At 52.3% G+C, this 16,762-nt stretch overlaps 1 protein-coding gene across 2 annotated transcripts in view; it reads left to right on the top strand.

Moving 5' to 3' along the window:
- The first annotated feature begins 975 nt into the window (after window positions 1–975).
- LOC139049709 (tetratricopeptide repeat protein 39B-like) overlaps window positions 976–16,762 on the top strand; it is a 163,387-nt gene continuing 147,600 nt past the window's right edge. The window contains exon 1 of one of the 2 annotated variants that reach the window (XM_070525446.1): window positions 976–1,475. In XM_070525446.1, coding sequence (XP_070381547.1) covers window positions 1,398–1,475 — 78 coding nt within the window. In that variant the 5' untranslated portion in view covers window positions 976–1,397. Of the gene's footprint in view, window positions 1,476–7,557; window positions 7,702–16,762 lie in introns of those variants that run through there. The other variant, XM_070525448.1, reaches the window with a different exon arrangement.

The raw sequence follows: 16,762 nt of genomic DNA, 5'->3' as shown, positions 1-16,762 counted from the left end.
TCGAGAGGGTATTGTACACATTGGAAGCGGTGCAAAGGTCAAACGAGGTTATTCCTCAGGTCTCCTTTCTTCTCCCCCACGCTCCTTCCACGAACCACCCGACGCGGCGTGCAAGGCAGCAGCAGCAGCGGGAAAGTCGAAGGAAGAAGCAAAGAAAGCTTCGCTTTAAGAAGAAATGGAGCTGAGCAGGCCATGCGATGCGTAGGACAGAATAACCGATGGGCCTTTAGTTGCGGTATGGGTGTCAAGAGAAAGGAAGCGCAGTCGAGGACGGAAGAAACTTAGGTGGGGTGATCAAATTAGGAAATTTTCAGGCGCAAGTTGTAATCGGCTAGCGCAAGACAGGTGTAATCGGAGATCGCCGAGAAAGGCATTAGTCCTGGCAGTGGACATAAATATAGGCTGATGATATAGTTCAGTGACTCAGCGAGCATGGCGTCTTGCTGCCGATGAGGACGAAACCGCGGGTCCGGTTTCCGTCCCCTTCCCTCGTGGCAGCGGATTGTCGCTGCGAGAGAGTTAGCTTACACCGAGAGCGACAACGTCTGCAACGCCATGCACACAGTGGCAACGAGGTTCCCATATTCCCGCCGCGCGACATCCTCGAATCTTGGAGGCTCGCGCGCAGAAGAGTAGCGCGCAGCCCCCGAACCTGTTCAAAGACACCTGCAGCGGAGCAAGGGAAGCCGTTGCGTCTCCGTCTCTCCTTGCCAGGCACCTCCGTCCCCCCCTCCCCCCCTTCGCGCCCCCGTTTCGCTTTTGCTTGTTTGCATGGTGCGTCCCGTTAGCTCCTCTACTTCTCTCCTCCCCTTCCCCTCCCCCCTTACTCTACGGTTTTATAATGTCCCCCTCTCCCCCGTGCAGCGCCGTCGCCGTCAGTCCACGACGCGCTCTCCGCCGTGAGCAGTGACCCCCTCGCCCGACTGACCCGGACCGAGAAGTCGGGCCGCTCAGACCGACCAGCAGCCGGCAAGCCGCTCGCTTCCAGGACGCCGGAGAAGGGAAGCCCGTCGCAGCACCAGCGCCAGCCCTGCCGAAAGCACAGCCATGCAGCCACCGGCCGCGGTCCCGCAGTGATCTTTCGGAGACTCGCTTGCGCACCTTTGCAGCCGCGCGCGCCCGCGCTCCGCTGCCAGTGTGAACCCTTGGTTTCCGCCGCACTCCGGGACGCCCTCTCCGCTCGAGAAGACGAAGCACGTCGCGGTTTCATTTTGGGTGCTTCACACACGCGTGCGCGGGGCGAAGCGACAGGTTCTGGGGGTTCCCGTCGGCGACCGGTGTGTGTGCCTTGTTCGTTTCCTTTCGCGGCGTTTCTGCCCGTTCCGTCGACGCCCGAAGGATTTTTGCCGCAGTGTTTCTTTTGCTCCCCCGGACGACCACCGCAGCCGCCAGCAACCATGTCTTTCTGGACCATGTCGCTCGAGAACGTCAACGAAGCGGCGACGGTGCATACCTGTCCCGACGAGGACGCAGAGGTAGGTGCCTTTTCTTTCTTTCTTTTTTTTAATGCGTGAATGTGTATTTGTATACAATCTAGTTTCTCGATAACCGGCGCACATGTTCCGGTGCGCGGAATTGTTGGTCCCTGAGTTCGTGCCCGATCCTCCACTGCGCGCAATCGGATCGCTCAACTCAAACTGATCCGATACGTCGTGCGGCGTAGGCGGCGTGTGGACACCCGCGGCTTCTTCGGCAGGTAGAACTGATTTTTGGCGACCATACCAACGTAGGCCACGTTGGGCGCACCGCGAAGTAAGGAACATTTTCCACGAAGACGCAAACGTCTGGCCGTGAGTTCCTTCTCCGAACCACGCTTTCCGGCCCGCACGAACGAATTCCTGAAACCTGACAGACGGATACATGCATGCTGGATGAGAATGGAAGGGTGAAGAAAATATGAATAGGGCTTTTGACGTTCAGTTAGGGGCGGGGAGAACACCGAAGAAATATTTTACTTGGGGTGGGTAGGGAGTTGGGGGAACTAATGGTTATTGTACTCATTCTCGTCTTCTGCCCTCTCTGAGTGCTTACCATTTTTGGGAATGTCCGGTCAATTCGCAACTGGCACGTGCATGTTCAGCCAAGGACTTGGAGGCGTTTCTTTCAGCCGGTTCAGCGCACTCTTAACGCAGTGAGCCAGACTTGCATTGAATGAGCACGACGCGAGGGCAGTTCGACGAACAGATACAACAATGAAATTCCGCAGCGCAGGGCGCTATTCGAGGCTTGCTTTGACACCTCGGATGGTCGGTTCCGTGCGCCAACACTTTCTGCCCAATCGTGGCTTCAAGCCTTCAATGTACACGGAGTGGCAGGTGTTTCTTTTCAGGTTCTGCGAGTGGCGCCAAACTTGTGTCAGTCGGCGGGTCGCCGCGAAAGGGCCCAAAAGAGTTTTATGCCGTCGGCTTAGTCGAATGGGGTGAGCTCGCCGGGGTCCACGTGGGGGTGTTTTAGACCTGCAGTGCGACGACAGCTACGGGTCGCATCCGTCAACCAGGAAAGATAACCGGAAGAACGGATCCTCCATCCTGCGCCTCTCATTCAACGCGAACTGAATGAGTGCTCTTCGCGGAAGGGTTAATACTGTACATCGGGGCAAGCCGTCCTTCCTGCACCCTGCAACACGCAACCGATCCCCATTCGAGCTAACGGCACTCAGGTTCGAAGTACGAGGGTGCTCGCGTTTGAAGTATGTATTCACGTTTGAAGTATGACGCCGCTCTCGCGGCTAGCGCTGCGACCTTGTCAACGGACTCCTCCCGCCTTCACGCCGATGAACGTAAAGCTGGGCCTCCGTTCGGCGACTTAGAATAGTATATTGTGCGACTTAGAATAGTATATTATGAAAGTCTAGGATAGAGTGAAAAAAAAATAGTTTTACCATAAAGGTATTTTCCGTAAGCTTTTACCCATAAGACCGTTCTACCGTAATACCTTTACGAGAGGAAAAGGTTTGGTTGCCAGGAGAGCGTATCTGGCCTGCTGCTCCCCATTCTTGTGCTAATGAATGAGAGCGATGAGGCGATGAGGCGATGAGCGATGAGGCAAGCGATGAGGCAATACGACGAGCTAAACAACCGGAACGCACGCGCGGCAGTGTATTGTCTTCATAGAATTCATTTCCGTGGAATCTGCGAGAGCTAACGCTCCGAACACCTAACTCAAGAGCTCGGGCGAGTCACCAAGCGGTATATACAAAAAAAAAAAGGGGGGGGGGGGCTTTCGCCTTACGCGAATAAGGAGAGACCCTGAATTCTGGAAGGCCCGAACGTGGAAAGTCCACTGAGACGGCGGGGGCAGGTCCTCTCGAAACCGAGTTTGCGTCGGGCCGTTAAAGTGAACCGGGTCTGCGCATACTGCATATAACGTGATCTGACCGACGTTCTTAGTTTTGAATTAGTTTTGAAAATAAATCGGTGCCCTGCGTGCGAGCCGGGTAGTCCGTTGCTGCGCCCTTCCTCTGCCACCATCCGGAAGAAGTGCGTTGTTTGTTCGCCTCGTTCGACCAGTTCCCGCCGCATGTGTTGATGTTTTGCCAGAAGAGATGAACTAGCTTCGTTTCTTTTGGGGCAGCAGATGAGACCGCGGGGTCTCTCGCAAATTAAAATGTCGTGCGTGCATCCGTGTCTCGTGTGTATTGCAATCCCGGAGAAACGATAGCATCGATGATAATTTCGTTGTACGAAAAAAATTGTAGAGCACGTCGCGAACTGTTCGCATGTACTTCGTAAATGGACGCCAGCACGCTCGTCATGGGGTAGCGTGCATCCACCAGTTCTATGCATAAGCGATTCTACGTCTTCGCCTCGTACGCGACACCGTGTTCAAGCACCCGCCGTGGGGCTTGAGCCGTTATGGCGTCCTTCTAATCAGAGCGATGTCGCGGATTGGGTTCCCGTCGACGGCAGCTGTATTTCGATGAGAGCGTAATGCACCAAACCTCGGGTGCAGCTCGTAACTTCGATAGCCGGTGGGGAAACTTAATCCGGGGCCCAACACTACACTGTCTTTTATAGTCACTGTGTCGCTTTGGGACGTCAACTTTAATCAGTTAGTAAATCGATCAATCAGTCAATATCTGAAACCAACCTTGTTTTATTGCCTGTTGGCATCATACGATTGGAAAAAAAGAAAGAAAAAAAAACACCTCGGTTCACCTCGTTCATTTGCGGTTGCAGACTCTGGCACGTGTGGCAGCAGCATACCGGAGGGTTTATTGGCCGGTGGCCTTCTCCCAAGTTCACGTACTGCTTGTCGCCTGCGGTATGAACGTATGTTCCACATCCGCCTCCACGGCCGTGATTTGTGGCGCTGGCTAACACTCAGTCAAGACGTATCGGGCCCAGTCGCGTTGAATTCTCGACATTGTCAATTCCCAAGTGCCTCCACGACTCTGCTGCCGCTTCCGTGTAAAAAACAAACAAACACGTTTTCATATGTGTGTACATGTATAACCTGCTCAACGCTCAAGCACACCAGAAGGTCAAGAGCTAGCGATACCTTGCCGGGCTGTAAGGTACAATGCATGAAAAGGAACGCTTGATGAGTTAATACTGGTAAATTGTTTTTGAGCACTCTTAAATGTATTGCTTTGGGGAAAATGAATGAATACTTGTTGAATAAAGTTAAGGACAATCTTTTGTTATTATTCTAATTTTGTGCCAATACCTTAGTGCTTGCACGTAAGTGTGATGTCACAAATTTCAAACTGTTTTCTCCTATTTGGGCAATCCTTTTACTCCTGAACATTTTCCAGAACTTTCTCACGTGAGTTTAGGCCTGAACAGACGCTGTCAAAATCCGTGACGCCCCGACGAAGTGATTCGGAAGCTTGAAGTCGGGGTGTCGCGACCCGTCTTTCGTTATCGCGTTTTTTCTGTCCTATCACGCTTCTTTTCCCGGTAAAGGTAGTCTTTTTTTCTCTGATATATATTTTTTTAATGTTGATACAGCATAGCATCTGTCTTTAGCGTCCATTTAATACGCTGTGGAAGACAGAAGGAATTCCTCATAATCCGGACTTGTTGTCCCTCTTAATCCACATTATAGCAGCCCATCATTCAAGATGGCGGCTATACCAGAGTATCTCCATACGAAATCGTCTGCACCGAATGGCGCGCGTCGTCTGGTGGGCGCAGCAGCCCATCATTCAAGATGGCGGCTATACCAAAGTATCTCCATACGAAATCGCCTGCACTGAATGGGGCGCGTCGTCTGGTGGGCGCAGCAGCCCATCATTCAAGATGGCGGCTATACCAGAGTATCTCCATACGAAATCGCCTGCACCGAATGGCGCGCGTCGTCTGGTGGGCGCAGCAGCCCATCATTCAAGATGGCGGCTATACCAGAGTATCTCCATGCGAAATCGTCTGCACCGAATGGCGCGCGTCGTCTGGTGGGCGCAGCAGCCCATCATTCAAGATGGCGGCTATACCAGAGTATCTCCATACGAAATCGCCTGCACCGAATGGCGCGCGTCGTCTGGTGGGCGCAGCAGCCCATCATTCAAGATGGCGGCTATACCAGAGTATCTCCATACGAAATCGCCTGCACCGAATGGCGCGCGTCGTCTGGTGGGCGCAGCAGCCCATCATTCAAGATGGCGGCTATACCAGAGTATCTCCATGCGAAATCGTCTGCACCGAATGGGGCGCGTCGTCTGGTGGGCGCAGCTTATCCAGCTATAAGCCTGGCGCGGTCTCTCCGCATTTGCGTCGTCCGGAGAACCGAACTGGTTCGCGGCCGCTGCTGGGGTCGGGACACGGAAGTGGACCGGAAAAGCTCCCGTCGTGCGCTCCGCTAGGGGTCAGCTGGCAATGATTATTTGCTGGCTGTTCTCCTTTTTTCTTTCTTTTTTTTTTGTTTACGTCTGGCTCCCTCCCTCGACGCCAGTTACGCGTTCGCCTCCCGGCGTTCCATGTGTGCTTGTTTTATCAACCCTTCGTAGGACGTACCTGCGCGTGTTTTGAGCCGTAACGTCGCGCGTGAAAGGATGAGAGCGCGTGCATTTCAACCGTGATGACTGCCGGGAGCTATGCTTGGCGCCATCATCACTGTACAGCGATAGCTGTTGTAACCCAACTTCCGTGACGTCTTTCGTAAGTGTCGTCATTGAGCCTATCTCACCTTCGGTTATCTAGGTGTTAATTTAAATCGTACAGGAGAACGGCACAAGGACATTGAACTTGTGTTCAAGCAATAATTATCCACGAGAGAGGGGGACAAATGCGCTTTATTATATGAAAACTGAAATGAGTGGAGTTTGTGGAATTGGGCTCTCAGTCCAAGCTACCACCGGGAACGATATCTGAATTGAATTTATTCTGCAACAAAATTGCGAGGGATGGCCAGGCGAGAAAGCTGCAGGTTGCAGCTTGAGCAAAAACTGCAGCCACCTCATACACAGGGCACATCCTCGTAGCGCTTTGACTTAAAGCACGAGTTTTGCGAGCGAATGCTGCCGAGCAAAGCCGCGGGGATTCTGACGTCACCGCTTTCGTCACGCCGGACTTGGGAATGGAAGTTTCGCCCCTCTTAGCGTGACGTCATAAAGCAGAGGGTGCAGACGTCGCGATATCTAGGTGGCGTTGGTATACCACACGCTTCTTCGGTGTCCTCAATCCGCCCAGAGTTATTCACGAAGCGGTTGTCGCCTACGCAAGCATGCCGTCATCGAACTTCCTCCTTTGGCCGAGCGTGGAGTGCTTCTGTGAAGCTGCCACCGGTGTCTTGTATATGCCACAACTCGGTAGCCATAACAGCCGTGTTCGAGGGTTTTGCGCTGTCATCGCTTCGCGTAATGAAATGGGGAAGACGCGAGGCGGGCGTGACTCACTCGCGCATCGAGTCACGAGAAGGCCTTCATAAAAGACGCGGCGATGGCTGTTCTCTGGCAGGCAAGAGCTAACCTATACGCCGGACTCGATTGACTCGTGTGCCGGTCCGAATCGAGCTGAGGAGCTCGTCCGCTTTCCGCAGAACTTTCAACCACACTTGGAAGTATATACTTTGGGTCTATTTTCGGCGTGACGCCACCGCCCGTCGCCAGCTCGTCCATATTATACGCGCTGTGCAATATGACCGCGCGCGAAATGGGTTTTAAGTGATTGCCAGTCGGCCGTCTTCGTAAGAGCTCGTGCCCCCGCATATGTATGGTGGTAAACATTGCCACGCAAATTCACCGGAACGATTCTGCGGGAACAGAGATATATTTCAATTCTGTTGGCAGCGTCTCGTGAGATGAGATCATCTTCGCCATGGGACGTAGTAAAGGTGGCGCACTGTTGGATATGCCATATAACAATGAGACAATCGATTCAACCAACATTTTTTCTTTTCACCAGCTCGAGCATGCGCAGAGCGCCGTAGTAGTTCCGCGCAAGTCAAGATAAAAGCGTAGTTCAGATAAAGCGCCAGTCAAGATAAAAGCGTAGTTCAGGTAAATCGCAAGTCAAGATAAAAGCGCACTGCGAACAGGACGCGCCGGCAGGGCGCAAAAAAAAAGAAAAAAGAATGAACACTTTTGAAGTGCGTTTCTTGTGTTTTTGCTGCTTTGCGGAAGGCACGGGTGAAGCTTACAAGGCGGCCATACGTATTCTGATATTTGTATGCTCCCTGAAGCTGGATCGTGATCCTTCTTTTCAAATGCATTTATTTACCTGTGTTCTCTACTGACGGCTACCAGTCTCCGCGTAACAACTGGTAAGTTACTGTCAACGACGGATTAGTTCCGCTACGACAGTGCTTCCTGCACGGTACCAGGAAGTGGTGCTTGGAAACGGTGGCTCTTCTTGCGTGCCGGTGAGGAGGCAGGGCTCTTTCGCTTACGATAATTTTTCCAGGGCTGAACTGGCGTTGGAGTTCTCAGCCAGAATTAGGCGGCGTACCCAAATCAAGTCCCAGTTTCACCACGGCTTTTCACTGCTGCGTCAATGCCGTCATATATCACGTTAGATTGCATTTATGAACGCTACTTTTTTGTGTTTAGAGCTTGTTTAACTTCGTTTTTACAAGGCGACTGGATAGCAAGAATGTACGGCTGCACTGGGTGAAGAGGCCACCTACAAATATTCAGGCGATTTGACAAAAGAGAGACTAAAAAAAAGAAATCAGGTAGAGCACATCTGTGTGGATGGCTGTCACTTTCAATGGTACAACGTTTGAATGCAGAGTGTTTCGTGCTTGCTTGCTTGATTGATTGCTTGATTGAAGGTCCTGCATTGTTGAATAGGGGAGACGAAGATATATGCGAGGTCGCTTGGGTTGGTGTCAGACTTCACTTGCTTCACTCGATCCTACGATGACGTCTCGTTCAAGGTTCGAGTCAGTCGACATTTCGGAAAAGCGGAGCCACAACTTCGCCGACCGAAACAAACACCGCTCGCCTATAGCGCAATCTTTCCCGCTCACAGCGATTCCGAAATGAGGCTGGCCACAAGTGAGCCAGCACTGTGAAAGGAAATAAACTTCCTCCATGATTGACAGGCCCACCAGAAGAAAAGGACCGGGCACGTGCGATGTCACGCAACACCAGCAGGTGCACTCTAAGAACAGTTTACACCCTTTGCTTGCCCCTTCTGTCACACAAAAATAATCGTCATCTGCCTTGATGCGTTTCTTTTCTTTATCGCTGCAAGCCCGGAACTTTCCAGTGACGAACGGCACGCGCGTTATCAGAAGAGGCACTCCAAAGGGTGTAAACTGTTCTATGCTGATAACGCGCGTGCCGTTCGTTACTGGAAAGTTCCGGGCTCGCAGCGATAAAGAAAGGAAACGCATCAAGGCAGATGACGATTATTTTTGTGTGGCAGAAGGGGCAAGCCAAAGGGTGTAAACTGTTCTTAGAGTGTGCTCGCTTCGTCAGAGTGGGTGAAAGATACTATTTGGCGCCGCTCTCGCAGAAACCACAATAATTTGTCCCCGCCCGTACACCTTTACACGTGTATTCCATCTCGAATCGTTTCGGTGATTCTGTTGATTTGCTGCCCGTGAGAGATAGCATAAGACGGTTAAAATTAAATTATGGGGTTTTACGTGCCAAAACCACTTTCTGATTATGAGACACGCCGTAGTGGAGGACTCCGGAAATTTCGACAACCTAGGGTTCTTTGACGTGCACCTAAATCGAAGCACACGGGTGTTTTCCGCCCCCATCGAAATGCGGCCGCCGTGGCCGGGATTCGATCCCGCGACCTCGTGCTCAGCAGCCTAACACCACAGCCACTGAGCAACCACGGCGGGTCATAAGACGGTTCCAAGACGTCGTTATGCGACTCCTCCTGTCTTTGCGGTGAGTATATGCGATCTCTCATCGAGTTGATCAGATCCAATTCGAGCGCGCTTCTTTCGTGAATTCCAGGAACCACCTGTTGGCGTGGGGTCAGCTATACACGTCGATGTTTCAAGTCCCCGTGGTCACTACCATAGGCTTCATTATAGACGTATACCTCGCGACAACGACAGGGTTGTCTTTCTGTCAGTCAGCGCTGTTTTTTTGGGGGGTTAACACTCGAGGCCTTTCTTTCGAGCTGCCCTCTACGATGCTCGCTTTCGTTATTTCTCGAGGCGACGCCGGACTCGGCTGTTATGTAACTCGATAAAAAGAAGAAGAACAAAAAAAAAAGACTTTAAGGAGGTGTGCGTCACCGCTTCCGGGCGAAGTAGCCGTAGCAGCCGGCTCCGCGCCAATTTTTTCGCGCTCGCTTCGCGCGCGTCAATTAAAGCGTATCAGAGACGTAATAGAAAGACGGGAAAAAAAAAAGATAGTGTACATCGCGCGTCGTATACAGAGGAGGAGGAGGAGGCCGCTGGAAGCTTCGCTTATGGCGACCGGTTTCCGTGTGGACGCTGAACGCCGCGCCTGCAAGAGCGTTGGCGCCGGCTGTGTAGCCCGCCGGGAGCGTGACGCCGAAAAAAGCGGCGTCGGTGTGTAACGCCAACCGCGTTCGCTTCCTGCGCGGCCTCCTATTAACGGGCATGTGTCGCGCTCCGAGGAAACGCCGTAGCCCCGGGACTGTCACGAGCGTCGACGTCGTCGTGAGACGTCGCGCGACTTGCCGGCGACGCGGCGAGCGCACTTCCTTCCTGCTTCCCGGCGCATCGTGCGAGCCTCCTCCCAGCTCCGTCTCATCGCATGCGATACGTCGAGCCTGTATCACTTGCGACTGGTGGCACGTGAGACGTTCGGTGGTGTGTGGTATTTATATCGACGCTACGCTCCTGTACGCGCGCGTGTGAGTGAGGTGACTGGAAAAGTGCCGCGGTCGGTCGCCCATCCAGATCACGCGGTATTCTCTAGAGCCCGTAGGCGAGTATTTCGTGGAAGGTTTCCTTTCGGCGTTTTATCGTAAACTGCGGATGCACCCGGAGATTCCTTCCGTAGTGGCTCGTTCGATTTTGCCCCCCTCCCCCCACCCATTTTCCCCCCATCGCAAAGTTTTGTTACTTCGGAAATTTCGGGGCCTGGAGTGGGTGCCTTCTGCAAGTGACGTCGAGGAGTGTCGCTGGTTATCGCTGGGCGTAGGATAGTGATGGCCAAGAGATGTATACCCAGTGGCGTAGCTAGGTCGTCTGGCACCCGGGGCCCATAGGTCTTCTGTCAACCCCCTCACTGGCCCCTTGCACCCGGGGCCCATGCCCCCCCCCCCCCCCCCTCTGTTGCTACGCCACTGTGTATACCCCGACACTGGATGACACCTCGCCGAAATTTCGGCGAAAAATACATTTCCATGTACACATAGTTGTCGCCTCGTCACGTCAGCCTATACTGTGTATATGCGTACCTGCATTTGGTCGGGTGATCGTGCCGAGTTCCGCACGCGTACTGATGACGCACTGGTTTTGCTGGCGTCGTAGAAGAAAGGGGAAGGGGGGGGAGGGGGCTCTTCGATATCGCAATGCCTGAAACTTGGCAGCCGAGGCGTCAAGTTTGTAAGCCGACGCTCACATTGCGAAACCTAGTAATAAGAGAAGTGATAGGCGCTTGAAAAAATGAAAGTGAAAACACAGAAGCAGTTTTCTTTTTTATTGCGATAAAGGCTTGCCCTTAAGGCATAATTCTTGGAGCGTATATGTGTATTATATGTGTGCTGTGAGGCCTGTGTTGTGTATGAATTGAAGCAGCGTTTTGTGGAATCTGTTGTCATGTATCCAGCGGTCATAGCTGGTTGTCACACTGTAGCGGAGGCCGGCTTGCAGTAGGAGACGCGAGCGTTCCGCACAGAAGCAGTTGGAATGGACAAAACGTCGCTGTGCAGTCGCCGGCGCCTTTAGTTTGATCGTATGGCTACATCGTATACATCGTATGTCGTGATACATCGTACAGTACTACACAGTAATAACGATTGATAAGGTTGGTCTGCATGCCAGCGGTACGAGATTGCATCATCTGAGCATCGCGAGTGACCGCCTCATGTTCTTGTACGTGCCCCTAAATCTCGCTGTACAGTATGTTTCTTTCATCCCGGCGTCATCTGTGTGTGGCATCTGAGGGTGGGAATCGAACCGTCGACCTCAAGCTCGGTAGTCTTTGAAGATCCCGATCCACCACCGCAGTTACTGTGGCTAACTCAGCCCATGGCACTTGCGTGGTGTGTGCCCCTGGTCCGACTTCCCTATTGAGCCCCGCGGTATCGTGGAATATGTCACCTTGACGTGACGTCATCGATCTTCCCAACGTATAGCCTGAGTTACTTAAAATTGAATTCTCGCCAAGGTAAAGTTGTAGGCCAATTGGTGAGACGTTGGGAATAAAACCGCTACACACACAGGAACGCCATGTGTTGTCGTCTCCCTCAGTCCTATGTCTGTAGCGGCTTTATTCCCCATGAGTTCACGGGTTTTCCGTGCCGGGACCTCTATCGTGGCAAGATATCTAGTTATGAGGGGAAGCCGTAGTCGAGGGTTCGGAGCGAGTTTTAACCACCCGGGCTTTCTTTAACGTGCGAATCCAACGCACGCTATGCGAGCTTTGTTTATCTTTTTTCTTCTCTTTATTTTCTTTTCCTCCTTCTTTTGCATCTCCCCCCCCCCCCTCACCGGAATCGAAACCGGCGACTTTGTGCCTAGCAGGGCAATTTATGCAGCCACTGGGCTATGGCGAAGGGATTCCCGGCCTTGTTACGAAACGTTCATCACTCTTCGCGTCTTGTATGTATCCAGAGCGACTCCCTGCAGCACGAAGGAGTACGTTACTCAACCGCACCAACCCACCTGGCGCGCATGCAAGTCCGTTCCAAGAACAACAGCGTAAATTAGTCTCGACAGCGTTACTCGTCATGCAGCTACGGAGAAGCTCAGCAGCGGATCATACTTTTTTTGTTTTGTTTTCACGGCCTTCTGGCACATTGTTAATCATCCCAGAGTTCCCACGCGGCGCTTCGAACCCGCACCGAAATACACACAGCGTTGCGAAGTGGTCTATAGTGGTCTCTTCGTTACGCAGTTCCCTTCTCCAAACAGACTCGCGAACAGTCTATTTCCGACCCGGCGCCACTCACGATAACCCGCGTTAGCGCGAGGCAGGCACGTCTTGCGCGCGATCCAACAAGCAGGAAAAGGGACGGTACAGCGCTTATGCAGGCCGGTTGGGGGTGAGAGGGGAAAAAAGAAAGAGGGAGAGAAAGAAAGAAAACATGCGGGATTCCGGATGGTTGGGTGAAGACGGAAACCATGCAGTGACCGGAGGGGAAAGCTGTAAGTAAACGTAAAAAAAATTAAGGGGGGAAAAAATACAAAAGCGGCCTCGGGGTAAGCTTGAGTTGAGCTTCTCACAGGTACGCTTTCCCTCGTAGCGGCGCGGAACGCGAGGAAGCGATAGTAAGGAAGTTCCTGCGCGTCGCGAAGAAAAAAAAAAAGAAAAAGAAAGGTACCTGTGTGGACAAAAGTAGAGACGGAGAGGAATTCCTCCGATACTGTCGTCCTCGCCACAGGCTCAAACATGGTGCGATTTTCCGTGCGATCAGTCGTACGGCGCGTCGTGTGCGACTTGCCGCATGCGGCGATTCGGGACACATGGTACGAATGACCGAGCGGCGGCTAGCTCCGCCCAGAACCGGCGCCCCTGCGTGGAAGTTTGGAATGCTGCATAACTTCGAACAGAAAGTGAAAGCAAACGTATTTGCACAGCTCTCTTGTTTGGAACAAACGATGACAATATAAACACGCCCATGGAAGCACTGTAGACGTGTTTCCACAAGGCCGCGTTAGCAGTAACGGCTCCTTTGACAGCCGCCGATGGCTGTGCCGGCAGGCACAGCTCGCTCGGCCACCGAATCCGACACCGGTGGCGCTTGTGACACGATCGCCGATCGCTTGCAGCTCGTAAAACGAAGCGTCTATGTTAGTCGGCACAACGTGTACGCAGTTATCCTACGCTTATATTGCAGCACATTTGATTTCATTGGCGCCGACAGAAGCGAACGAGCATGCCAGGCGAGCTTGCGATCGCTGGGAGACCGTGTAGGCCTAGCTCGCCGGCCGTCTATCAGAGGCCGAGGGCCCATGCCGATGCGTCCGCAGCTCGTAATTAAGCGCCTAAATTCATCAGCACAATCAATGCTTGAACATTTATGTTTTTCTTAAGTGAAAATACGGTTAGTTTTCTCGGTGCCGTTAGTAGCGATGAGTAAACACGCCACTCAGGCGAGCCGCTTCGTATAGACGATTGCTGGCGCATCTGCGCTGACGGCGTCCGTTTACTATATCGCACGACGTTTCATAACATGCACTCTTTTGAGGCCACTTTATTCTATAAGTTATTTCGTGTCAGAAACAAATTGCTGCTTATTTATGTGCCGCCGTCAGCGGCGAAAGAGGCCCTCGTTTCGACCAGGGAGATAAAAAAACAGACATGATCGGAGCGGCGAGGCGCTCGCTCGCCGGCTCCGCCTCGTCGGGTCTATGACGTGGCCGTGACGTTCGCGCTACCTGCGCTGTCATTGGCTGCGGTCGCCCGACCGATGCGGCGGTCGCACGAGAATATTCAGCAAGTTGGTCGCATGCGCGGCGTGCGATTCGGCGCCGCGTGCGGGGGATTTGGTTGAGAACCTGTTGAGTGCGGCTGCCGGTGCGAATGGTCGTACGACCGATCGCACCCAAAATCGCACCATGTGTCTCCCGCGTTAGTTTTGCATTCGCTTTACGTTATTCGGCTTCTCCGGCTGGGCCTTCCTCCTCTCCTGACCGCCGATTTGCCGCAGTATCAAGCGCCCGGAACCCAGCGCGCGTATGCCGGCGTCCTTTCCTTATTAGTCATGCGGCCGAATTTGTTTTCCTTGTCCCCGGGCTTCACCGGCACGTGTTTGTGTTCTTTCCTCGGGCGGCATCCTTCTAGGCGGCAACGCATTCGCCTAAACGGTGCGGCACGGCTAAAGGGCGTGTCCAGCGGCTTAATTAATTTGCCGCTTAATCAACGGTCGAAGTATATCCGTTTCCAAATGTGGCTGACAGCGAGGAAGGCCTTTGTTCGGCCGGCCGTCGCCGGTTTCTCCTGGCCTGTCCGTGAGCGACGAAGAGCCGATTCGAGGACTGTGCGCCGGCAAACGTGAAATGATCAAAGCGCTGGCGGGAGGTTTTTGCGGGATCGCCCGCGTGAATCACGATTGTCATCGTCGACTACAATCCAACTTGCGCCCACTGTAGGACGGAGGCCAATCTCGAATTGCCCCTGTCTCGGCTTCAGCTGGCTCATTGCAAGCTTTTCCTGCACGTTTTCCAATTTCATCAGACCTATTTATGAGTCTCTGCCGACCCGCCTTGGTTGCTCAGTGGCTGTGGTGTTGGGCTGCTGAGCACGCGAGGTCGCGGGATCGAATCCCGGCCACGGCGGCCGCAGTTCGATGGGGGTGAAGTGCGAAAGCACCCGTGTACTTAGATTTAGGTGCACGTTAAAGAATCCCAGGTGGTTGAAATTTCCCGAGCCCCCACTACGGCGTGCCTCATAATCAGAACGTGGTTTCGGCACATTAAACCCCATAATTTAATTTTAATGAGTCTCTGCCGACTTATACTGAACTTCCATTTCACTGGCACCCGTTCTGTAACTGTAGCAGACCAGGTTATCTGCTCTTCGATGTGAAGGCGTCTTTGCAACGTTCTGCGGTAACAATCCACGCTGGGTTCGTCGAACTTATACATGAGCTGTTGTTGTTAGCTACCTTGGTTCCACTTCCTATTCTTTTCCTTTCCTAGATGCTTGTGTACTGCATGCTATAGTGTGGAATTACGTGCGAAGCACAGGAAGTGACATACCGGATGAAACGTCAATGTTGCTGTATACGTTTATCTGACCTCGATCCATGGAACGGTTATCGCCACAGTCACCCCGCAAATGATTAAAATGAATTAATTACCCGAGAGCTTTGGAGTCACGAGTGCCACACAACGTGTTCTTTTATAATCCGCTTGAGCCCTGAAGGCAGCTCAACAACATAATCGCTTTCCAAGTTACTTCTTATCACTTTTTTTTATTGACTGACGCGTTGCGAACGTGAAATGCCCTTTTGTTTACATGCCACTCTTAAACTTCGGAAGCAGCATCCCCGTGTACATGAAAAAGCAAGCCAGCTCATCGTCTTTGATCTGCTAAAAAACATAATTTTTTCGCATAACCACATAGATAAAGGTTTGGTATTGTGTGGTGGATTTGCACGTTAATTTTGCACACTAAATTTCCGTGATCATTTCGCTGTATTTGAAAGACACCTCACGGTTGATTTCCGTTGCCTGTGACGACTTGATGGCCTCTGTCAAATTGGTTTCCATTTTTCTCTAATGCTGTACCGGCGAGGATATTGACACGCGTACTTGCTCGTCTTTTTTGGGGTGACCGCTTTTCCACCGGCTAACAAATCTTGAACATTGTCTCTCGGCGCGGGATGCGCCTGCATGTGTCGGAAGCTTCTCGAATGAAGAGAATGGAAAACTAGCCGAGTCGGTGCCGATTCATGGCAAACAAGCAAGAGCGCGGCGGAAACGAAGACGAAGGAAGCCGTATACACACAACACAAGCACTGACTTTCAACTGGAAAGTTGAAAGCGCAGTCCGAGTGTACATTAACTCGTTCGTTCAGTAAATTTTCCAGTTAAACGTAAGCGTTTGTGCTGTGCGTATGCGCATTCCTTCGTTTTCGGTGCGCTGTTGCTTGCACTTCCATACAGCCCTGCATGCGTGCGCCTGCCCTTACATCAGGGATTGTGTTACGGAATCGTTTCATAAGTACATCTGAGAAGGATATAATGTGCAACATACTGTCGAGGATATAGTTGTGCGCTTTGACTGCACACAGTTATATACAGTTGTCAGGTGTATCACGTTATAAACGTTCCGCGTCCGAAAATTCCACAGTATTGCTGTCGTTCTTTATTTCTTTTTGTAATATCTGTAAGGACTTCGCCTCTCATAGAGAAGAAAAATGCACGTTAAGGATCCCCTGGTGGTCGAAATTAATTCTCATTACCAAATCGTGGTTTTGGCCCGTGAAACCCCAGAATTCAATCCAATTCTAGAAGAAAGCATTCGTTTGTAGCGATGTTCGTTTTCTTCTTCTCGCCTTTGAGAGGCGAAGTTCTTGCAGGTATCGGAGCTAGGCGGTCGCGGTGTCAGTACACGGCAGGGAATTCCCCTCCACCCCGCTGCAACCACCAGTGCACTCTTTCTCGCTTTCTAATACTGTGCAGCTGGTCGTGACCGCGTTGCTCACGCGGCAGAGGCCTTCGACATGTTACAGATAGATCCAGGATACCGGGTACCGGTACGGATACC

The sequence above is a fragment of the Dermacentor albipictus genome, chromosome 9 (genome assembly GCF_038994185.2).
Source record: "Dermacentor albipictus isolate Rhodes 1998 colony chromosome 9, USDA_Dalb.pri_finalv2, whole genome shotgun sequence".
Classification (NCBI taxonomy): Eukaryota; Metazoa; Arthropoda; class Arachnida; order Ixodida; family Ixodidae; genus Dermacentor; species Dermacentor albipictus.
The sequence above is the reverse complement of the archived record's forward strand: the minus strand, read 5'-3'. Positions and strand labels throughout refer to the sequence as shown.